Here is a 23,992-nt window from a genome sequence, read left to right as displayed (position 1 = left end):
TGGCTATGGCTATGGCTATGGCTATGGCTATGGCTAAGGCTATGGCTATGGCTATGGCTATGGCTAAGGCTATGGCTATGGCTATGGCTATGGCTATGGCTAAGGCTATGGCTATGGCTATGGCTATGGCTAAGGCTATGGCTAGGGCTAGGGCTAGGGCTAGGGCTAGCGCTAGGGCTAGGGCTAGGGCTAGGGCTAGGGCTAGGGCTAGGGCTAGGGCTAGGGCTAGGGCTAGGGCTAGGGCTAGGGCTAGGGGTTAGCGTTAGGGTTAGGCCTAAGGGTTAGGGTTAGGTTTAGGGTTAGGGTCAGGTACTAACAAGTACTACACGGCCCTCTGTAGGACTACTGGCCCATCTGCAGGCCGGGGAGACCGTGATCTGTGCCAGCGGGTACCTGCTGGAACTGGTTTAGGGTTAGGGGCTAGGGGTTTGGGGCTAGGGGTTAGGGTAAGGGGTTAGGTACTAACATGTACTACACCGTATTGTATAAGACTACTGGCCCATCTGCAGGCCGGGGAGACAGTGAACTGTGCCGGTGGGTATCTGCTGGAGCTGGGTTAAGGGTAAGAGGTTAGGGTTAGGGTTAGGGTTAGGGTAAGGGTTAGGAGTCGGGATCAGGGTTAGGGTTAGGGGTTAGGAGTTAGGGTACTAACATGTACCATACGATATTGTGTAGGACTGCTGACCCGTCTGCAGGCCGGGGAGACCGTGATCTGTGCCGCGCCGGCGGGTACCTGCTGGAGCTGGGTTAGGGATAGGGGTTAGGAGTCGGGGTCAGGGTTAGGGTTTGGGGTTAGGAGTCGGGGTCAGGGTTAGGGGTTAGGAGTTAGGTACTAACATGTACTACACGGTTGTGCAGGACTGCTGGCCCGTCTACAGGCTGGAGAAACCGTGATCTGTGCCGGCGGGTACCTGCTGGAACTGAGTTAGGGTTAGATGTCAGGGGGTAGGGGTTTAGGGTTAGGATTAGATACTAACTACACGATATTGTGCAGGTTTGCTGGCCCGTCTGCAGGCCGGAGAGACCGTGATCTGTGCGGGCGGGTACCTGCTGGAGCTGGGTTAGGGGTTAGGAGTTAGGAGTCGGGGTCAGGGTTAGGGTTAGGGGTTAGGAGTCGGGGTCAGGGTTAGGATTAGGGGTTAGGAGTTAGAGTACTAAGATGTACCACACGTTATCGTACAGGTTTGCTGGCCCGTCTGCAGGCCGAAGAAACAGTGATCTGTGCCGGCGGGTACCTGCTGGAGCTGGGTTAGGGATAAGGGGCTAGGGTTAGGGGTTAGGAGTCGGGGTCAGGGGTTAGGGTTAGGGGTTAGGGGTTAGGTACTAACATGCACTACAACATATTGGTAGGACTGCTGGCCCGTGAAACAGTGATCTGTGCGGGCGGGTACCTGCTGGAGCTGGGTTAGGGGTAAGGGGTTAGGGTTAGGGTCAGGGTTAGGGTTATGGTTAGGGGTTAGGAGTCGGGATAGGGATTAGGGACAGGGTAAGGGTTAGGGTACTGATATGTACCACACGTTATTGTGTAGGACTACTGGCCCGTCTACAGGCCGGAGAAACAGTGATCTGTGCCGGCGGGTACCTGCTGGAGCTGGAGCGGCGCGGCTACCTACAGGCCGGGACCTTCGTACCCGAGGTCGTTGTGGAACATCCCGATAAAGTGGAGGCTCTGCATAGGGAGTTCGTGCACGCCGGTAGCGACGTGGTGCTGGCTTTGACGGTAAGAGGAAGGCTCTGCATGGGGACTTGTGGTGTTGGCTTTGACGGTAAGGACAAGGCTCCGCATGGGGAGGTTTCGTACGCCGGTTGCGATGTGGTGCTGGCATTAACACGTTTGCAGGTTGAAAATAAAACAAAATCTTTTGGCCTCAATTGTATCCAAAATTCTCCACGTTTATAGCGAAAAAGAAATGGGAAAAAGAAATAGGAAATGGATTGGCTCCGCCTTCCTTGATATCGTGCCTTGGGCACAGTGGATAGCAATGCACTTCTCCTGCGGCCTTAAAAAGCCATGGAATTACCTTTTACCTGACATTTGTGGAATCCTCCGCCTAACTACATAAACCCCTTCCATTCCCCAGCACTACGCGCACCGAGAGAAAATGCGCATTATCGGCAGGGAGGCGGACCTGGAGCGGATGAACCGCACGGCGCTGCGTCTGGCGAGGAAGGTGGCAGACGACACCGGCACGCTCATGGCGGGAAACATCTGCAAACTCAACCTGTTTGACCCAAACAACTCCGGCTGGAAGGAGAAGGCTGAAGTCATGTTCAAGGTAGGCAAGTGTTTGTGAGGATATTTAACTAAAAATGGACTCCATGGAAATTTCGACCTTATCTTTGAGTCTTTTCAGCTATCGACCCAATTGCCTGGACACGTGACTTGTGTGACGTCAGGAATTGGTCAAAGGTGAGGTTGATAAAAGTCTGTATCATCCCCCGTTCCGGTAAGAAAGGATGTCATCTACCATCACGGATGAGCTTTCATGCTTGTAGGCAAATGTTTGATGATAACTTTGACAATATGTTACAAATAAACATGCATTACGATATGATATGATATGATTACAGTGCAAATACTACTTACAAGTTTTCATTTCTTTTAGTGTCTTATTCGTGACATGTTAGCGCTACCGTGGTCGATGCGTACAAATGCAAGGAGCCCACTTGTTTACCTGTTTTACACTCCTGTCTTGCCTGTGCCACGCACTGTGTTAGGCAGGTGGGCAAGCAAAATAGGTGTGTTGAGCTGGTTAATAAGTGTGTTGCTCATTTTACGTGCCGGCCACGGTACAGCGCGTCAGTTGTTAAGTAGAATTTGCGGATTATCTCCACAGGAGCAGCTGGAGTGGGCAGTGGAGGGCGGGGCGGATTTCGTGGTGGCCGAGTCCTTCTTCGCCTTCGCCGAGGCCATGTTCGCTCTGCAGTGCGCCAAGAAGTACGCCAAAGGTGCGTAAGTAGATACGATTAACCTAAGAGTTGAACTGTAACAATGGATTGTTCATAGCTTGACAAAGACTGGAGTTGCCCAGTTTAGTTTAGTCCATCATCGTTATACAAGGTGCAACGGACTCAAGTCAGTCGAAAATTTGGGTGCGTAAGTCCAAGCTTTTCTGATGAATTGTACTGTCCGATCCAAAACCAACACAGACGAACTTTCAAGTTTAGATAAGATAAATCCTAACGGTGTTAAATTCTTAGTGATGTAACAAGCGGTGGCTAAGATAGTTTGAAATCTATGTCGTGCACCGTCATGGTTCTTGTTTCAGCTCACCTGTAGCATTACTGCCCCCGGCCTATCCTGGTCCCCCCGATTTCTTGATTCGAAAAGGGCCAAAGGTGGTTTGAAGTCGGTACCTTACCCCGTCACGGTTCGTGTTCAGCTCACCAGTAGCGTTAACCTCCCGTCCTGTCTAGGTCTACCCGTAGTCGTGACCCTGAACCTGCAGCGCCACTCCGAGCTGATAGACGGCGTGCCTATCCAGACGGCCCTGAAGGAGCTAGCGGAGGCCGGCGCGGACGTGGTCGGGCTGAACTGCGGCCGGGGCCCGCCCACCATGCTGCCTGTGCTCGAGGAGGCCAAGAACAACATCAAGGTGCGTGACAACATCAGCCATTAGTATTGTGTGGTATACTATTTGGTAAAGTGACGTAAGGCGTTACACACCAGTTTTTTTAAGATGGCAAGACCAGAATTAAAGGTTTGATCCACCCACACCAAGCGTTGCTGTCTCAAATTACGTGCACCTTTAACTAACGTCCAATTCTAGAGGATGTTCCTAGCCGCAGCTATGGACTAATTAATTTTCATCTGAATTGGATTTAAAAAATGGGTCTTAAGTGCGTTTCTAACCTGAGGCCACAGCTTTGGGGATTCAAACCCAGAAAGTTTGGAACGACTCTAACCATAAGAACGCCTTTTCACCTCTCCAGGTCCCCCTAGCGGCTGTCCCGGTACCGTACCGCACCCACGAAGGGGACCCGAACTTCCTCACGCTTAAGGACGAGAACGGTGAGTCAGCTCGCTACTGTGTAATGCCTGCTAGACTGTACAGGATACACTCTGTACATTCTGTGTCATATAGACTAGTATACATGTAGCATATTCCTTTGGGATAGAATACGTTGCCACAGGTCTGTTACATACATGTGTAAGTTTGAGTTGTTAAACGTTGTAGCATTTCCTTCATCAATGTTGTCAGTTACACGTTCAAATGTCTAATCTGTATTGACTTCGTCGGCGGTCATGAGCGCCGATATGTTGGATCTGACGTCATGTAGGAGCCATCTTGTTTATGTGTTAGTTTTGTTAAGAGCGTGTTGTTGTCGCCTTGTTGCAGGTAAGGTCGCCTTCCCTCTGGACCTGGACCCGTGGCTGTGCAGCCGGTCTCAGATCGCCGCCTTCAGCCGCCGGGCGCGCGCCCTCGGGGTGCGGTACCTCGGGCTGTGCTGCGGGAACGCCTCGCACTTCACCCGCGCCATGGCCGAGGCGCTGGACCGGCAGCCGCCCGCCTCCCGATACACAGCCGACATGAGCAAACACGCGTACTACGGCACCGACCCGACTCTCATCGACTTCAACACACAGGAGGTCTGCAAAAACAAGTTCTGAACAACGTAAACTGCGAGTTCCAAAATAACTAACAGGTCTACATCTTTCACTTCGCTCGCGTGGGACTTAATGACAGAGTTTGGCATCAGTAAAAATGTAAGAAAAAAATATACCTATCGTGAATTAATAGACTCTCCTATTGACCCCATGACCTGGAATGTCTGTTATATCTGATGAACGACTGCTTCTACCACCTCTGAATTTTACTGTCAAGTCTGACCTTTGCGAGCACAGCATCTTCCAATTGAATAGAAATACAAATGTAACAAACACAAAAATTCCTTACTTTAATGCAATAAAACTTTGTGTTTTTTTCACGGGTTGTCGTTTTCTTATTTCTAGCAGTGGGCAGATTATAGCAATGTTTTGTAGGTACAAATACATGTGTGAAAATACGGTTCTTTTTGGAAAATTTGCAGGTCTTGTTCCAGTGGCGCACAAAATCCATGTAAAATTTTAGCACTACCTAAAACAGATTAGCCGAGTGGCCCGTCGAGCAAGGTGCGCCTCCCACGGGCACAACATTGGGTCATGTCAGGGCATCGACCCCGGAACCTTTTGCTTCTGAGCCTAACGCTCTAGCCATTGCGCCACACCGACGCCACACATGGCACAGAAATGTACGTCCATCCGGGATAATACGAATGTGTTTATTACAGAGTATATCTAGCAAGGCAAATGTTCTTTCCTACATAGTAAACATACTGACAGAAAGTCCAGGGGTCAGTAGGGCAATGGGTGGTGAGCCGCCGTTAGTGTGTGTGCTCGTGATTTGATCTACAGTCCGTGTGCACTCAGGGGGAGGGGCGGCAACACAGGTAACATGGAGGAACCCAAGCCTAAAGGTGGGTACAGTCGGTATTTCGAACCTGTTCAGGATTCTTAGAGTTTTGGTTGTACATAGACACCGGAGTTGACATGAGAGTCTGCTTGGGAAAATCATAGAAATAACCCACAGTAATTTTAGGAGGGCTGCTGACAGGAGTTAACTGCGGAAACCTCTTATACAACGAAAGCTATACACGAGAGACGCCGTTCCTTGTACAAAGTAGTGTTGTTTAAGTTTAACGTTTCTGTAACGTTGCTGCAAAACATTTAGAACATATATGTGGTTTAAGACAAATGTGCCCACAAGTATCCGGGTCATGGCTAATGAGAAAAAGTTACAACAGGTAAGATACATAATACTTGGTTACATGTGTGCACTGTAGGCAGCCCTGGTAATTTTTAACCTTAGTTCGACAGTCCCGATTATTCTGTGGCGAGTTTGTTGGGCTGCCTCATATATCTATATATACATACCCACCGGCCCGCAGCTCTGTTTTGCCACTTGCTACATATAATGTAACCGAACACCACAAGGTGTCTGCTACCAGTAACCATGGTGACATTCGCCTGGTCCAGGTCATCAGGTTAGGGGTTAGGGGTTAGGGTTAGGATTAGGGTTATGGCTAGGGCTAGGGCTAGGGCTAGGGCTAGGGCTAGGGCTAGGGCTAGGGCTAGGGCTAGGCTAGGGCTAGGGCTAGGGCTAGGGCTAGGGCTAGGGCTAGGGCTAGGGCTAGGGCTAGGGCTAGGGGTTAGCGTTAGGGTTAGGCTTAGGGTTAGGCCTAAGGGTTAGGGTTGGGGGTTAGGGTCAGGTACTAACATGTACCTCACGGCCCTCTGTAGGACTACTGGCCCGTCTACAGGCCGGGGAGACCGTGATCTGTGCCGGCGGCTACCTGCTCTAACTGAGTTAGGGTTAGATGTCAGGGGGTAGGGGTTTAGGGTTAGGATTAGATACTAACTACACGATATTGAGCAGGTTTGCTATGGCATCATTTCCGTGTCAAAATTTCGTACTGAAAAAGGTACCTTAAAGAAGCGAAAATAGACGCAAATACGTCTACGCTGCTTTGAACAAAACGTCGTTTTGCTAGGTCTAAAGGGGCCTTTTGAACGATGCCCATACGTCCCCTTTGCACAGCTTTACAATTTCCGTGTCAAAATAACGTTCTGGAAAAGGGTACCTTAAACAAGCGAAAATACGTGTACGATGTTTCAACAGGGACGTTACGATATCGAACGATAGCGTGCTACGATTTCCTGCAATATCGCATATCATAGCAACATTGAACCAAATATGTATGCTGTAACGTTATCGGTCATACGGTACGTACACCCCCTTCTCACTCCAACATGGTTATGCCCCACTTGATCAAGTCAGCGTTACCATCAGGTACTGGGTACGTGTCACTTGAAATCGAAGCATCGTCACCCTTCCACCCCCCATTCCAAACATGGTTATGTCCCACTTGATCAAATCAACGTTACCATAAGCGACGCCTGGCGGACCATTAGGTACTGCGTACGTGTCACTTGAAATCGAGACCCTTCCCTCCCCCATTCCAAACATGGTTATGCCCCACTTGGAAAGCGGCGGAAGGTGATTTGGAGTGCGGATAAAACGTGATTGACAACTTTCTGTCACATGTCTTTTAAGTTGCCCAAACAAGGGCGCGGGCAAGTGCCACGCGTCACGTGTGCGGTTATCATTCTGCTATTTCTGGGTGAAGGGGAAGGTGTTTTAAAGATGACAAGTGGAAGGGTAAATGTTCTCAAGGGACAATCAGAAGAATAGATAAAGGGCCATGAATAGAACTTCATCAAAATCTGTGGGAAAAATTGAGGCAGAGAAATAAGCACCACCCACCACCGTGAAATCTTAAACAGACCTCCCGGTTTACGCGATAATGAAAATACCGCCCACTTGTTTCAAAAACAAATTATGTTCAGCAACCGAACTCACATCACCAGTTTGAAGAGTTTGTTCCCTATACTAGCAAGAATGAAATCATGAGGTTCTCATAGACACAGAAATTGAAAGTATTGATATTCCTTTTGTCATAAATCGGAATGTGTCTTGAAGTTGAAGCACTGGAAATAATTCGGCATCTGGGTACTGTAGCATATGGGATAAATAAGGCATGGTAACCATTGACACGCCTTATCAGATAGATCTACTGTCAGAGTAATGAATTACCTCGTCTGGTGTCGCATGTCTTTTTGTATGCCCAAAGGACATATTTCCACATTCCGGTTTATCATTACAAAACGGTAATACTGACATAAATGACAAAAAGTTTAAAAGATATTGCCCTACACCCAGAAATAGCAGAATAATAACCGCACACATGACGCGTGGCACTTGCCCGCGCCCTTGTTTGGGCAACTTAAAAGACATGTGACAGAAAGTTGTCAATCGCGTTTTATCCGCACTCCAAATCACCTTCCGCCGCTTTCCAAGTGGGGCATAACCATGTTTGGAATGGGGGAGGGAATGGTCTCGATTTCAAGTGACACGTACGCAGTACCTAATGGTCCGCCAGGCGTCGCTTATGGTAACGTTGATTTGATCAAGTGGGACATAACCATGTTTGGAATGGGGGGTGGAAGGGTGACGATGCTTCGATTTCAAGTGACACGTACCCAGTACCTGATGGTAACGCTGACTTGATCAAGTGGGGCATAACCATGTTGGAGTGAGAAGGGGGTGTACGTACCGTATGACCGATAACGTTACAGCATACATATTTGGTTCAATGTTGCTATGATATGCGATATTGCAGGAAATCGTAGCACGCTATCGTTCGATATCGTAACGTCCCTGTTGAAACATCGTACACGTATTTTCGCTTGTTTAAGGTACCCTTTTCCAGAACGTTATTTTGACACGGAAATTGTAAAGCTGTGCAAAGGGGACGTATGGGCATCGTTCAAAAGGCCCCTTTAGACCTAGCAAAACGACGTTTTGTTCAAAGCAGCGTAGACGTATTTACGTCTATTTTCGCTTCTTTAAGGTACCTTTTTCAGTACGAAATTTTGACACGGAAATGATGCCATAGGTTTGCTGGCCCGGCTGCAGGCCGGAGAGACCGTGATCTGTGCCGGCGGGTACCTGCTGGAGCTGGTTTATGGTTAGGGGTTGGGGTTAGAGTAGTAGTGTGGTAAACATGTACCTCACGGCCTTTTGCAGGACTGCTGGCCCGTCTGCAGGTCGGGGAGACCGTGATTTGTGCCGGCGGGTACCTGTTGGAGCTGGGTTGGCATAAGGGGTTAGGGTTTGGGTTAGGGGTTAGGAGTCGGGGTCAGGGTTAGGGTTCGGGGTTAGGAGTCGGGGTCAGGGTTAGGGTTCGGGGTTAGGAGTCGGGGTCAAGGTTAGGGTTAGGGGTTAGGAGTCGGGGTCAGGGTTAGGGGTTAGGAGTCGGGGTCAGGGTTAGGGGTTAAGAGTCGAGATCAGGGTTAGGGTACTAAGATGTACCACACGGCCCTCTGTAGGACTGCTGGCCCGTCTGCAGGTCGGGGAGACCGTGATCTGTGCCGGCGGGTACCTGCTGGAACTGAGTTGGGGTTAGATGTCAGGGGGTAGGGGTTTAGGGTTAGGATTAGATACTAACTACACGATATTGAGCAGGTTTGTTGGCCCGGCTGCAGCCGTGCAGGCCGAAGAAACAGTGATCTGTGCCGGCGGGTACCTGCTGGAGCTGGGTTAGGGATAAGGGGCTAGGGTTAGGGGTTAGGAGTCGGGGTCAGGGGTTAGGGTTAGGGGTTAGGGGTTAGGTACTAACATGCACTACAACATATTGGTAGGACTGCTGGCCCGAGAAACAGTGATCTGTGCGGGCGGGTACCTGCTGGAGCTGGGTTAGGGTTAGGGGCTAGTGTTAGTGTTAGGGTCAGGTACTAACATGTACTACACGGTTGTACAGGACTGCTGGCCCGTCTGCAGGCCGGGGAGACCGTGATCCGTGCCGGCGGGTACCTGCTGGAACTGGGTTAGGGTTAGGGGTTAGGGTTTGGGTTCGGGGTTCGGGGTTAGGAGTCGGGGTCAGGGTTAGGGTTCGGGGTTAGGAGTCGGGGTCAGGGTTAGGGTTCGGGGTTAGGAGTCGGGGTCAGGGTTAGGGTTAGGGATTAGGAGTTAGGGTACTAAGATGTACCACACGTTATCGCACAGGTCTGCTGGCCCGTCTACAGGCTGGAGAAACCGTGATCTGTGCCGGCGGGTACCTGCTGGAACTGAGTTAGGGTTAGATGTCAGGGGGTAGGGGTTTAGGGTTAGGATTAGATACTAACTACACGATATTGTGCAGGACTGCTGGCCCGTCTGCAGGCCGGGGAGACCGTGATCTGTGCCGGCGGGTACCTGCTGGAACTAAGTTCGTTAGGGTTAGAGTACTAACATGTACTACACGGTTGTGCAGGACTGCTGGCCCGTCTACAAGCCGGGGACACAGTGATCTGTGCCGGCGGGTACCTGCTTGAGCTGGAGCGGCGCGGCTACCTGCAAGCCGGGACCTTCGTACCCGAGGTCGTCATAGAACATCCCGATAAAGTGGAGGCTCTGCATAGGGAGTTCGTGCACGCCGGTAGCGATGTGGTGCTGGCTTTGACGGTAAGAGGAGGGCTCTGCTTGGGGGATTGTGGTACTGGCATTGACTGTAAAAGCAAGGCTCTGCATGGGGAGTTGTGGTGCTGGCTTTGACGGTAAGAGGAAGGCTCTGAATGGGGAATTGTGGTACTGGCATTTGCGGCAAGGACAAGGCTCTGCATGGGGAATTGTGGTACGTACATACTGGCATTAGCGGCAAGGACAAGGCTCTGCATGGGGAGGTTTCGTACGCCGGTTGCGATGTGGTGCTGGCATTAACACGTTTGCAGGTTGAAAATAAAACAAAATATTTTGGCCTTGATTGTATCCAAAATTATACCCGTATTTCTCCACGTTTATAGCGAAAAAGAAATGGGAGAAAGAAATAGGAAATGGATTGGCTCCGCCTTCCTTGATATCGTGCCTTGGGCACAGTGGATAGCAATGAACTTCTCCTACGGCCTTAAAAAGCCATGGAATTACCTTTTACCTGACATTTGTGGAATCCTCCGCCTAACTACATACACCCCTTCCATTCCCCAGCACTACGCGCACCGAGAGAAAATGCGCATTATCGGCAGGGAGGCGGACCTGGAGCGGATGAACCGCACGGCGCTGCGCCTGGCCAGGAAGGTGGCAGACGACACCGGCACGCTCATGGCGGGAAACATCTGCAAACTCAACCTGTTCGACCCAAACGACTCCGGCTGGAAGGAGAAGGCTGAGGTCATGTTCAAGGTAGGCAAGTGTTTGTGAGGATATTTAACTAAAAATGGACTCCATGGAAATTTCGACCTTATCTTTGAGTCTTTTCAGCTATCGACCCAATTGCCTGGACACGTGACTTGTGTGACGTCAGGAATTGGTCAAAGGTGAGGTTGATAAAAGTCTGTATCATCCCCCGTTCCGGTAAGAGAAGGATGTCATCTACCATCACGGATGAGCTTTCATGCTTGTAGGCAAATGTTTGATGATAACTTTGACAATATGTTACAAATAAACATGCATTACGATATGATATGATATGATTACAGTGCAAATACTACTTAGAAGTTTTCCTTTCTTTTAGTGTCTTATTCGCGACATGTTAGCGCTACCGTGGTCGATGCGTACAAATGCAAGGAGCCCACTTGTTTATCTGTTTTACACTCCTGTCTTGCCTGTGCCACGCACTGTGTTAGGCAGGTGGGCAAGCAAAATAGGTGTGTTGAGCTGGTTAATAAGTGTGTTGCTCATTTTACGTGCCGGTCACGGTACAGCGCGTCAGTTGTTAAGTAGAATTTGCGGATTATCTCCACAGGAGCAGCTGGAGTGGGCAGTGGAGGGCGGGGCGGATTTCGTGGTGGCCGAGTCCTTCTTCGCCTTCGCCGAGGCCTTGTTCGCTCTGCAGTGCGCCAAGAAGTACGCCAAAGGTGCGCAAATAGATAAGCTTGGCTCAGAGTTACACTGTAACAATAGAATGTTCATAGCTTGACAAAGACTGGAGTTGCTCAGTTCAGTTTAGTTCATCATCGTTGTACAAGGTGCAACGGAGTCAGTCAGTCGAAAATTTGGGTGCGTAAGTCCAAGCTTTTCTGGTGAATTGTACTGTCTGATCCAAAACCAACACAGACAAAATTTCAAGTTTAGATAAGATAAATCCTAACGGTGTTAAATTCTTAGTGATGTAACAAGCGATGACTAAGATAGTTTGAAATCTATGTCGTGCACCGCCATGGTTCTTGTTTCAGCTCACCTGCAGCGTTATTCTGCCCCCGGCCTATCCTGGTCTCCCCGACTCCTTGATTCCGAAGGGGTCAGGTGTTTTGAAGTCAGTACCTTGCCCCGTCCAGGTTCTTGTTCAGCTCTCACCTGTAGCGTTAACCTCCCGTCCTGTCCAGGTCTCCCCATAGTCGTGACCCTGAACCTGCAGCGCCACTCCGAGCTGATAGACGGCGTGCCTATCCAGACGGCCCTTCAGGAGTTAGCGGAGGCCGGCGCGGACGTAGTCGGGCTGAACTGCGGCCGGGGCCCGCCCACCATGCTGCCTGTACTCGAGGAAGCCAAGAATAACATCAAGGTGCGTGTCAACATCAGCCATTAGTATTGTGCCGTGTACTCTGTGGCTGTGTTGGTTAAAACAAGGAGGTTATTCTCACACTATTTACCCGTCTATCCTCCCCAGATCCCCCTAGCGGCTGTCCCGGTACCGTACCGCACCCATGAAGGGGACCCGAACTTCCTCACGCTAAAGGACGAGAACGGTCAGTCAGCTCGCTACTGTGTAACGCCTACTAGACTGTGCAGGATACACTCTGTACATTTTCTGTGTCATATAGACTATTGTAAATGTAGCATATTCCTTTGGGATGGAATACGTTGCCACAGGTCTGTCACATACATGGTTAACTTTGAGTTGAGGTGATCAGTGAGCCGACATGTGACCTGTCACGCTCACCGTCTTTGATTGACTTACTGTTTACTGATGCGGGACAGCTTGTTAAACAAACCATTGTTTTGTCTCCACTCTCCGCATGCCACCACTGTCCGATAATTACCACCTTTAATCTATCTTTGAAATGCCCAAAGCCTTATACTCGTACTGTATGGGACTATTCTAAGATTGACCTTAACTTACTAGAAGATTTCTCATTTGATCCCAAATGGAATGATATTTTCTATTGTAATAATGTCGATGATGCATGTGACAAGCTCGCTGAACTTATATTTGAAGCTAAATCCAAATGTGTTCCTCACAAAGTTATAGTGGTAAGACCCAGAGACAAACCTTGGATGTCTCCTAGAATTAGATCGTTAATGCGGCAACGAAAAGCTAAAGTATCAAATAGTCCTACATTATGGTCTTTATACCGCAATGTTAGAAACAAGCTTGTACGTGAAATCTCTCTCTCTAAGTCTAACTACTACAACCGTCTCGTTGACTCATTGACGTCTTCTCCTTGTTCCAGTAAGAAGTGGTGGCACATTGTCAAAATGTTCTTTTGTAGCAAAGCGAGCTCTACCATTCCCCCCTTAAAGTCGGGTCACTCTTATGTAACTGATTCTTGTGAAAAGGCAAGAATGTTCAATGATTTTTTCTCTGCTCAAGCCTCTGTGGATGACACCAAGGCAAGCCTTCCACAAATTGATTACCTTACCGACGTTCGTTTGTCAGAATGTTTTACTACACCTGCTGAGGTTGAACTTTACATATCGTCTTTAGATATATCTAAAGCATGTGGCTACGATAATGTCGACAACCGTTTTTTAAAACTTATATGTCCCCTTATATCTGACAAAATCGCTTACGTTTTCAACATATCTCTTTGCCATGGTGTCTTTCCAGAAGCCTGGAAACGGGCAAATGTGGTTCCTATTTTCAAAAAGGGAGATCCCGATGATGTATCTAATTACCGCCCTGTTTCTTTGCTACCTAGCTTGTCCAAAATCTTGGAAAAAATTGTATTTAAACACTTGTATAATCATCTGATGTCCCAAAATTTACTTTATTCTCTCCAGTCCGGCTTTATCCGCGGAGATTCTACTGTTAATCAGCTCATTTGTATAACTGACAAAATTTTTGATGCTCTAGACTCAAACAGAGAAGTCAGAGCGGTTTACCTCGACTTTTCAAGAGCATTTGATAAAGTCTGGCATAAAGGCCTTATTTTTAAGTTGCAAAGAAACGGGGTTGACGGTTCAATCTTAAATTGGTTTTACAGTTATCTCTCTAGTAGAGAGCAAAGAGTTGTTATTGATGGACAATGTTCAGATTGGTGCTATGTTGGCGCAGGTGTACCTCAGGGTTCGGTGCTAGGCCCCCTACTGTTCCTTGTGTATATTAATGACATGGTGGATGGTTTAGTCACTTGCCCTTTTTTATTTGCGGACGACAGCTCCTTATTGGATATCGTGGAAAATCCCAACTCAACAGCCATTCGACTCAATGGTGATCTCATGAAGATTTCATCTTGGTCGGCAAGATGGCTTATGGAGCTAAATCCCTTAAAAACTGAAGAAATGCTTTTTTCTAAGAAATTAAATCCCCCTTACCATCCACCTCTTTTCCTCAACAACTGTGTTATTAAGTCCGTTAAATCTCATAAGCACATAGGAAGTTTTTTAACAACCACCATGTCATGGGAAATGCAAATTTCAAATATGATTTCCAAGACATCTAAACGAGTGTCTGCACTTAACAAATTGAAATTTAGATTACCTCGAACAGTACTTGATACTATTTATAAGTCCTTTATCCGTCCTCTTCTTGAGTATGCCGATATCATATGGCATGGATGTACTTTATGTGATTCCCAACGTTTAGAACGTGTTCAGTACGAGTGTGCACTTACAGTCTCAGGGGCAGTAAGAGGTTCTTCTTACTCTTCGCTCCTTGCTGAACTTGGTTGGGAAAGACTTTCTGATCGGCGACACGTTCACTCCTTGGTCATGTTTTACAAGATTGTTAACGGTCATACTCGCCAGTATCTTAAGGACTTGATTCCTCCCGTAGTTTCTGTTTTTACTTCTCATAATCTTTGCAACAAACACAACCTACGGGTACCGATTTGCACCACAAGTCGATACCAAAAGTCTTTTATTCCTTATGCAACACAACACTGGAATGGTCTTGACACTGCTGTTCGTTCACTTAGCTTTTCACTGTATAAAAAACATTTAATGAAATAAGTACGCCCCTCCATCAATAAACATTTTAGCTACGGTCCTCGGTACACCTGCGCACTCCTTACACGCCTTCGCATAGGTACCTGCAGTCTAAACCAAAGTTTATTTATCCGAAATTTAGCTTCTAGTCCAGCCTGTAACTGTGGGTGTCGATGTGAAGGTGTTGTGCATTTTTTGTTATACTGCCCTACCTATCAACAATATAGAACCATTTTTTTCGACAATCTTCAGAACCTGCTAGGCAATTCTCTTGATTTCAATAGTTTATCCGAATCAGCCCGTATCCATTTACTTTTAAGGGGTTCAACTTTTCTGTCATATCATACAAACTGCAGTATCTTAAAGTTGACCCAGTCATATATTGTACATACCAAACGTTTTGCAACTACCTTGTAACCTGACTTATATGTAAATAGCTGTGAATTGTTTGTTTCGATACTGTCACTTTATTTGTTCTTGTCAATCATCCTTTTTTGAGAGGTGATATGAATATTAGCTTTCTGCTAGAGTGTATTACCTCTCTGTCCTGTCTGTACTTTGTTGTTCAATAAAAAAAACAAAAAACTTTGAGTTGTTAAACGTTGTAGCATTTCCTTCAGCAATGTTGTCAGTTACACGTTCAAATGTCTTTACGACAGTTTTGCGACAGCAAAATCTGTATCGACTTCGTCGGCGGTCATGAGCGCCGCCATGTTGGATCTGACGTCATGTAGGGGCCATCTTGTTTATGTGGTAGTTTTGTTAAGAGCGTGTTGTTGGGGTCTTGTTGCAGGTAAGGTCGCCTTCCCTCTGGACCTGGACCCGTGGCTGTGCAGCCGGTCTCAGATCGCCGCCTTCAGCCGCCGGGCGCGCGCCCTCGGGGTGCGGTACCTCGGGCTGTGCTGCGGGAACGCCTCGCACTTCACCCGCGCCATGGCCGAGGCGCTGGGCCGGCAGCCGCCCGCCTCCCGATACACAGCCGACATGAGCAAACACGCGTACTACGGCACCGACCCGACTCTCATCGACTTCAACACACAGGAGGTCTGCAAAAACAAGTTCTGAACAAGTTAACAATAAAACTGTACACAACAAACACACAGGAGGTCTGCAAAAACAAGTTCTGAACAAGTAAACAATAAAACTGTACACAACAAACAACAAACACGCGTAGTACGGCACCGACCCGACTTTCTGACATCAACAAAGAGCCATTCTGGCGTACATTGGAGGTTACAGAGCGCGAGAACGTTAAAATCTAGCTGTATGACTGAGTAACTGTAAATTTCATCAGTCGTGATCTAGGAAAATCAAAGACACTCATTACAAAGTTTTTCTTCTATATCCTGATATCCTGATATCAGAGCGTCTGCTGCTGTGTATGCTGTCTTTGTTTTCTTTCGCTATACATAACAGTGTGTGCTTTGTGGCCCGAGGGCTATAGAAACGGAGATGGGCGCCACCCGATATTGATGCTATAGCAAGGAATTAAATAACTATATGGTACTTCGAGGATAGTTAGACATCCAGGTAACAATTACAATACGCCAGTTAGCTAAAACGCGCATAGCGTATAAAACCTGCTCTGTTACAGATCTTCTCAGTGCCACTAGAGAAAGGTAGTGGATGCTAACGTTTCCAAAATGATATCAACTTGCCTGAGTAACGTTTATTTTGTGTAGCACCGGTGTGACAGCGATCTCGCCCCCCCGGCGATTTCGCCCCCCCGGGGATTTCGCCCCCCCGGGGGGGGAGATCACTAGCGTTTTCGCCCCCCTTTAGCGTTTTCGCCCCCCCCCCCCCCCAATAGCAGCTGGTTACTACATATTACAGGTGCGCTACCTGGTACTATACTGCACCTGGGGAGTAACGTATATGGTGTGTTACCTGGTATCTATATGGCACCTTATTACCGTACCGTAAGATGTCATACCTCGAAAGTCGATACTATATTGTTCGGTGCAAGCATGACATTGAAATGAAAAAGACAATTTTTGCAGCTGAGGTGGCATAAAAACAGTGCTACTGCGAACGTATAAATCAACACCGTCTATGGTACGGAATACGTCAGCTATATGTTTTTAATTTGTCACAGTGTTTTCTTTCTTGTGCTGGAAACATTTCCAAAGCACTAACAAAAACACACGTGAATAATAGTTTCTCATTATAAACACTATCTACGCGCAAGTTGATATAGCTGTTGCTAAATGCTACACAAACGCTGGTAAAGTACCAGTCTTAAGAAACACGGGTAAATGCATCAGTTCCTAGATACTAGAAAAAAACAGTCATGTTGGAGGTGAAGATATCCCTTGGCCAGGTGCATATACCAAAATGTGCGTTATTCTAATTGATACCTAATATTTGCATAATTAATAAATACATTACATAGTTCTTTTGTGGTCACTTCATGGTAGAGACTTCATATTGGAGATATATAGGTTGCTTGAGGACAGGTGAATACAATGAAATATATCTTATGTCAAGACTCAGGTATATGCAATAATGGGAATACTAGGGACCCAACCCTCCTTGTCTGAAACAAGTCCAACTATCTTATTACCATGTAATTACATTAATATTGATACTATGAATGCAGTTATGTATCAAACTCGTGTACTTATATCATTCTGAAACTGCATTTTGTGATTTATACCAATAAACTTCTAAAATGTCATGTAAACCCTTTTTTTTTGGGGGGGGGGGGCGAAATCGCTAAAGGGGGGCGAGGTAGGGGGGCGAGATCACTAGCCGGGGAGGGCGAGATCGCTAGTGATTTCGCCCCGGGGGGGCGAGATCGCTAGTGATTTCGCCCCCGGGGGGGCGAGATCACGGGGGGGGGGGGCGAGATCGCTGTCACACCGGACTTAAATACGCTTTACTTTACGTCTAACAAGCTATCCCTTGCCGAAGCCAGGTACTTATTTTCAGCTGGATGGCGTGAAGAAATATGTGCCAAGTGCCATTGCCAACAACATCAGGGCCTGTTTGGGATTCGAGCCCAGAACCTTTAGTTTCTAAGTCAACACGCCTAGCCACGGGCTATCTTTCCACCCTAAGGCGATAGCATCCTTCGTTATTCGTGGGTGTTTCCTATGTGAGTACGATCCTCTCGAACCATTATGTAAATATGACCCAAAGCGGCCTGCAGGCCGATTTGAGCTTCTCATGAATAAATAAAGGTCTCAACACCAAAGGTATCTATCTGTCCCTGCCATGTACGTTGGGCACAGCGGCCTTGTCCTAGAATTGCGGTCGCACGGGGGTGTGTCCATGCCCGTATCAGTTGTGTATCGATATTATACGATGTAACGTTTGCGGGGAAAAAGTCATGATTGTTTACTTTGACCAATCGTTGTACAGCCAAGGTACCTCCATGTAACGTCCTATTCGAGGGACCCTTTTGCACATTGGTGAAGTGAGGAAAGCCGTGCTTTTCCACAAAGGCACGACATCGCGGCACATATCAACAGATTCGAACCCGGGACCTCTGGGGTTAGGGCCAAACGCAGCCTTGCCGACAGCGCCACGCGACGCCACACCATTAGCGCAGGGGTACTGTACCAAAGCTGTTGTGCACCAGTTTAAAGCAGCCCAGCCGGTTTTTGCCACATCGAGCCCCGCTCGTTTTGACACAAGCAGCCTGCAGTAGCAAACTGCGATCCAGCCATGTCTAAACCCAGACCCAAGGGTAGGTGGAACAAATTACATCTGCAAAAGCCGGTACAAGGTTGATATATATTTACTTGCTGTTTGCGCGCTCTGTGTTGCTGTGCACTCTCGCCAGAATGGTGCAGTGCGCACACAGGCCGGGCGAAGCTGTATGTGTACGGCCCCGCCCCTTTCTGAATACTGTCGCTCAACGACCGCTCAGGGACCGATATTACATTTCTGCAACACTTAATTTCATAATCTGATACAACTGGATGCAAAGCAAACACACGTAAAAGAATCGTCTATTAAATTCGTTGTGCCATCTGTGGAATGTTTGGTCTTTAAGATCAAGGTCGCTCAGCTGAAAGGCGGTGTCAGTAACACACTGTTTAACTCACCGCGAAAGGTGAGGCTACTTGTACTGCGGAGTGTGATTTGTTTTTGTTTACAAACACACTTTGCGCTCAACTGAAACATCGCTATTTTTGGCTCGCCATACAGACTTGAACCCGATAGCAGCTACGCCAAATAGTAGTTACTTATAAGCAGCTGGATATGACTTGGAACCGACAGAACGTTTCGGGTAGCTTTCACTGTCAGGTAACTTTCACTGTCTGACACTAAAGAATATGAGGATTCTACCTGACACACACTCCAAAATCATATCCAGTAACCGCGGTTTGGCGTATCCTTCAGTCTCTAGTTGTTTTTCCAAAGGTCAGTGACCTAGAACCGCAATACATTATGCAATGTCCGCCGCACCGTTTGCGTGTGTTCTGATTATACAGCACCCAAGGTCGTTTCAAGGTCGGTACCTGTCAACATGGCAAGGGGCAAAGGTTGGCAGACGGGTTATTCCACTCAAGAGGCGGATGGGAGAGTTCAAGCGAACTTATTTATAGGAGGGAAGGGGTGCCTTGAAATTACAGCATAGAGAAGAGGGACAATCTTAAGGGCTCAGACTTGAGGCGCAAAAAAATCTTAAGGCCTCAGCACTCTTAAACATAGAACGTCTGCCAAAACTTGCGGGTGTGATCAGAGCTGGTGTGTTATTGGCTTAAAGAAGCTGTACCTCAACTGGTGACATAGCCTGGGTACCAGACTGTTTTCAGGGCCTTGGCAGACCGGCTCCTGGCATAGGCACAAGCCGGGGAGATGCTGTTTACGGCTGATGATATAGCCTGGGTGTCAGGCTGTTTTCAGGGCCTTGGCAGGCCGGCTCCTGGCATAGGCACAAGCCGGGGAGATGCTGTTTACGGCTGATGATATAGCCTGGGTGTCAGGCTGTTTTCAGGGCCTTGGCAGACCGGCTCCTGGCATAGGCATAAGCCGGGGAGAAGCTGTACTTCGGCTGGTGATAAAGCCTAGGTGCGGTTTTTCAGGCCTGCTCACACGCTCCAAGGTCAAAACAATTTCTCAAAGCCCGTCCTTTAATTCAAGGTCCCGAGTGCCATTCAGCCAGCTTAACATACACGTTATTTTGTTCGCTAAGGGGTCAACACTCCCCATATACACTAGTTCGAGCCAGTTTTTCAGCATCGAGTCTCGCCCCTTCTTGTCACAAGCAGTTCTCAGTCACTGATGCAAGATAATGAATGCTATCGGCCACGTCTGACTCTTAACAGAATTTATACAGTTGTTTGATTTATTTTGAATCATGTTACTTACTTACTTACTTAAATTGCGTACGAAGTACTAGTACGAATGATCCCTAGGAGTTATTCGCATGGAAAAAATTACTGAAGGGCAACGTTAAGAGTTAGAAAAAAATCACCTCATTTCATGCAAAAGGACGTATAGCATTCAGATATATTCATGGAGCAAGAACCATTTGCGATAAAACAGTGATGTATTTATGACGTATGTGAAGTGTCTATTCTCCACACCGCATGTGATAAAGCAAAGCACAGGCAGAAAATGTCACGACTTTTTCTCCTTACGTCTGCTCGGAGATGACACCTGTTTGCCGTGTATTTCCCAGGATTACTTGCGCGCCTGCAGGATGACGAGACGGTGATCTGCGCGGAGGGATATCTGTTCGAGTTCGAGCGACGCGGCTACCTGCAGGCCGGCGGGTACGTACCGGAAGTCGTCATCGAGCACCCGGAACTGGTGGAGGGTCTGCATAGGGAGTTCGTGCACGCCGGAAGTGACGTGGTGCTGGCCTTCACGGTAATAAGCTCGTTGATACTTCCGAATGCGCATGCACAGGAAAATAGTCATTTCCATGTCATTTTCCGGGGTCATCCAGGGTCATGTACCAAAACAAGGCTTGCCAAAACGGGTGTTTTGCCACACCTCCCACAAATCATCCCTGTACTGTTTCAGTGATTCAACTACTAAAGAACCCATTATTGCTTTTTTATAACACTTGGGCAAACATTTAGACATCATACTGTTAAATAGATACCTTAAATCGGTGATGACCTTTCACGTACCCGCTAGCGATCACGACTTGTTCTTAGAGCGACCCACAATTGTGACTCTTTCCCAGGATTATCAAATATCGTTACTCTTCAAGCAGAGGTAGGGTCCCAGCTTGTTTTTGTCTTTTTCTAAGGCGTTTTGTCGGCCTTTCCATTTTGTTCTGTTTTTGTTGGTACACTGTTAGGAAAGCTGACAAAATAGAATCACTCATGACGGACAAAACACTTAAAAGAGTTGAAAGGCCGGAACCGCCGGACGGTCTAACATCTGCTTGAAGATCCTTGGAGAGAATAGACAAGGAGGCCATATAAATAATCATTCTCAGAATCTACCAAGGTGTTTTTTTGGTTGGTCCCTAGTACGGAATATGGAGTTGTGAGTAACCGCGAAGAGGGTAAAGGTGGGGTCACGCCTGCGTATATATTTAAGTCCGTATGAGGCGCGCATGGGAGTATTTAACTCCACCAGGCCCCACAGGTCGTTGGAAAAATAATAGAAATTGGACAAACGTAAACAGGTAACATGTCAGACGAGTAAGCTGGGTCGCTAACCATACTTCTCGGTCAGCTTACTCATCTGGCATGTTATGTATATATATTTGTCCAATTTGTTCTATTTTCCCCGCGACCTGTGGAGCCTGGTAGAGACTAAGAGCTTCATACGCACCTATAACGGACTTGAATATATACGCATGTGTGACCCCACCTTAAGCGAAACGTCACCATGGCAACGCGTCTAGGGTGCATGCGAACTGTGTTTGGTCCAATCTATGTTTACCTCCTACCCCTGCGTCGCCCCGTCTTTCCCAGTATTCGGCGGACCAGGACTATGGCCGATTGGGTGTGTGTGTATGTGTGTGTTAGGGGTGATGGAGTTATCTCCAAGCAGATGTATGGGGGGGGGGGTGATGGGAGTTATCTCCAAGCAGATGTATCGGTGGCAAGGCCGTATCCAAAGGACCAACCAGTAGCCACCGATAGATCTGCTTGGAGATTAGGCTGGGACATATTTTTTGGCGACGGCTCAGGGGCGGAGACATTTTTATATTACTACCATCAACCCAAATTATTCTGAAAATTACAGGAATCAATTTCACAGCGAATGGATTTTGTTTCGGCCCGATTACTTAAGGAGCAGTGGAAGGATCTTTATGATACTTGGTATGTGGGTAGGTGTCAGCATAAAAAGATCAAATTCGATACTTGTTCATCGTCAGTGCGTTTGTGATGACGTTGCAGTATTACGCGCACCGTGAGAAAATGCGGCTGATCGGACGTGAGGCGGACCTGGAGAAGATCAACCGCACGGCGCTGCGCCTGGCGAGGAAGGTGGCAGACGACACCGGCACGCTCATGGCGGGAAATATCTGCAACCTCAACATCTACGACCAGGCGGACCCGGGCTGGGAGGGGCGCGCGCACGCCATGTTTAAGGTACGGTAAGAACGGTATTGTTGTTCACTAAAGTTTTATTTCATACCAGGTCCGTGATAACGTTCGATACGTGTGTTCATGACCGGGCGGTGACTGAGGGTATCACATGAAGTGCTACTGTTATCACACGTGCTTCCATCAAATAATTCCAACGCGCTTTGAGTGCGACATTGTCGACTATTAGAATACCGGATTCCGACATTGGAATGTTGTTTTTAATATTGCAACATAGATTGAACTCCATGAGTGTTTGCATGCCCCTTTTCTGTATTGCGTTGGCAGCTCATTTACATTTCTCATAATTCGCAAAGTACGCCCCCTTATTCAAATAATTCGTGGGTAGGAGACCAAATTTTGAGTAAATTGCTTTCCTTGAGGCTAGGGGGTTCTTCCACACACCCACACCCCTTGCAAACCCTCTTGCATTTTTCGATGTTCCTTTTGTTTCTACCACACAGCAGCAGTTGGAGTGGATTATGGAGGAGGGCGGGTGTGACTTCATCCTTGCTGAGACCTTCTTTGCCTACGCAGAGGCTAAACTGGCTCTGGAGTGCGTCAGGAAATATGCCAAAGGTACTCAATCCGTGTGAGGTGTGTTTAGGCAAGTACTCAGAGCGTCAGGTAATGGATCCCGTGTTGTTTGTAGTCCTTGTATTTAACCGTGCACCCTCATGACACGTGTGCTGCGCGGTCAGCGCGGTCACATACCATATGCCGTGCGTTCGTCACGTGGTGTTTGCCCATATGGTTGCCCAGCAGCTGGTTGTGACAGAACCAACCACCGACAGGGATTTGAAACAGCCTTTTCAACGGTGTATGCAAGACATGTACAGCGGAACTGTGCAGGACACATGCATGGCTATCCCCACAAATGCCAAGAGTTACCGACCGTACCACGATTGGAAAGCGTATGTGACTGCACCCTTAGGTAGCCTACATTGAGCCAAAATAGATGAATGGATGATGACTAAAACATATCCCCTCCCCAACACCAAGTGAGGTGATTAGGCTCCAACTGAGGCGTCGCCAAAAGTCGATAAATGGATCATGACTAAAACAGTACGCTCCCCTCCGCAGGTGTCCCCGTGGTAGTCAGCTTTAACCTGAAGCGCGGAGACGACCTGATAAGGCTCGCCCCTAAGGCGTCGCCAAAAGTCGATAATGAATCATGACTAGAACATGAAACCATGACTAAAACAGTACCCCCCCTCCCCCCTCAGGCGTTCCCGTGGTGGTCAGCTTTAACCTGAAGCGCGGAGACGACCTGATAGACGGCGTGCTGGTCAAGGACGCGCTGCGCCGCCTAGCGGAGGCCGGGGCTGACGTGGTGGGGCTGAACTGCGGGCGCGGGCCCGCCACCACCCTGCCTGTGCTGGAGGAGGCCAGGAGGAACGACATCAAGGTAGGATAGTCCACTGTACTAGCCTCATAGGAACGGCATCAAGGTGGGATAGTCCACTGTACTAGCCTCATAGGAACGGCATCAAGGTGGGATAGTCCATCGTACTAGCCTCATAGATAGTTCAGACATTACCTTGATTCATACCATTACTTTCATTTTCCTTATTGCATCGTTATCATATTCTATGCATTACTTTATTTCACTATTTATCACCAGTGCCGGTGTCAATTCATTCTGACCAATCAGGATGAGCAATATGCACAAGAAAGTAAGGGATATGCAGGCACTGGCCAATCAAAATGAGCGAAACATATGCCAGAGCAGAGGGAATAAGTACATGTAGACTGCACGAGGTAGACTCCCTTGCAGTCGAAACGGGGCAGTTTTTTTTTGTGGGGGGGGGGGAGGCGTTG

General features: G+C 47.9%; 2 protein-coding genes across 3 annotated transcripts in view; both read left to right on the top strand.

The window, feature by feature from the left end:
* The first annotated feature begins 1,328 nt into the window (after positions 1–1,328).
* The window catches only part of LOC118420119 (betaine--homocysteine S-methyltransferase 1-like), a 23,741-nt gene continuing 1,077 nt past the window's right edge, over positions 1,329–23,992 (top strand). Inside the window, exons 1-7 of the mRNA XM_035826822.1 lie at positions 1,329–1,404; positions 1,530–1,720; positions 2,082–2,276; positions 2,838–2,949; positions 3,418–3,596; positions 12,184–12,262; positions 15,457–15,755. Of these exons, the coding sequence (XP_035682715.1) occupies positions 1,329–1,404; positions 1,530–1,720; positions 2,082–2,276; positions 2,838–2,949; positions 3,418–3,596; positions 12,184–12,262; positions 15,457–15,728 (1,104 nt within the window). The 3' untranslated portion in view covers positions 15,729–15,755. The remainder of the gene's footprint in view (positions 1,405–1,529; positions 1,721–2,081; positions 2,277–2,837; positions 2,950–3,417; positions 3,597–12,183; positions 12,263–15,456; positions 15,756–23,992) is intronic.
* Positions 18,203–23,992, top strand: part of LOC118419165 (betaine--homocysteine S-methyltransferase 1-like) — a 13,909-nt gene continuing 8,119 nt past the window's right edge. Inside the window, exons 1-3 of one of the 2 annotated variants that reach the window (XM_035825483.1) lie at positions 18,203–18,354; positions 20,299–20,489; positions 21,983–22,177. In XM_035825483.1, the coding sequence (XP_035681376.1) occupies positions 18,333–18,354; positions 20,299–20,489; positions 21,983–22,177 (408 nt within the window). In that variant the 5' untranslated portion in view covers positions 18,203–18,332. The remainder of the gene's footprint in view (positions 18,355–20,298; positions 20,490–21,982; positions 22,178–23,992) is intronic. The other variant, XM_035825482.1, reaches the window with a different exon arrangement.

Source organism: Branchiostoma floridae, chromosome 7 (assembly GCF_000003815.2).
Source record: "Branchiostoma floridae strain S238N-H82 chromosome 7, Bfl_VNyyK, whole genome shotgun sequence".
NCBI classification, from domain to species: domain Eukaryota; kingdom Metazoa; phylum Chordata; class Leptocardii; order Amphioxiformes; family Branchiostomatidae; genus Branchiostoma; species Branchiostoma floridae.
The sequence above is the reverse complement of the archived record's forward strand: the minus strand, read 5'-3'. Positions and strand labels throughout refer to the sequence as shown.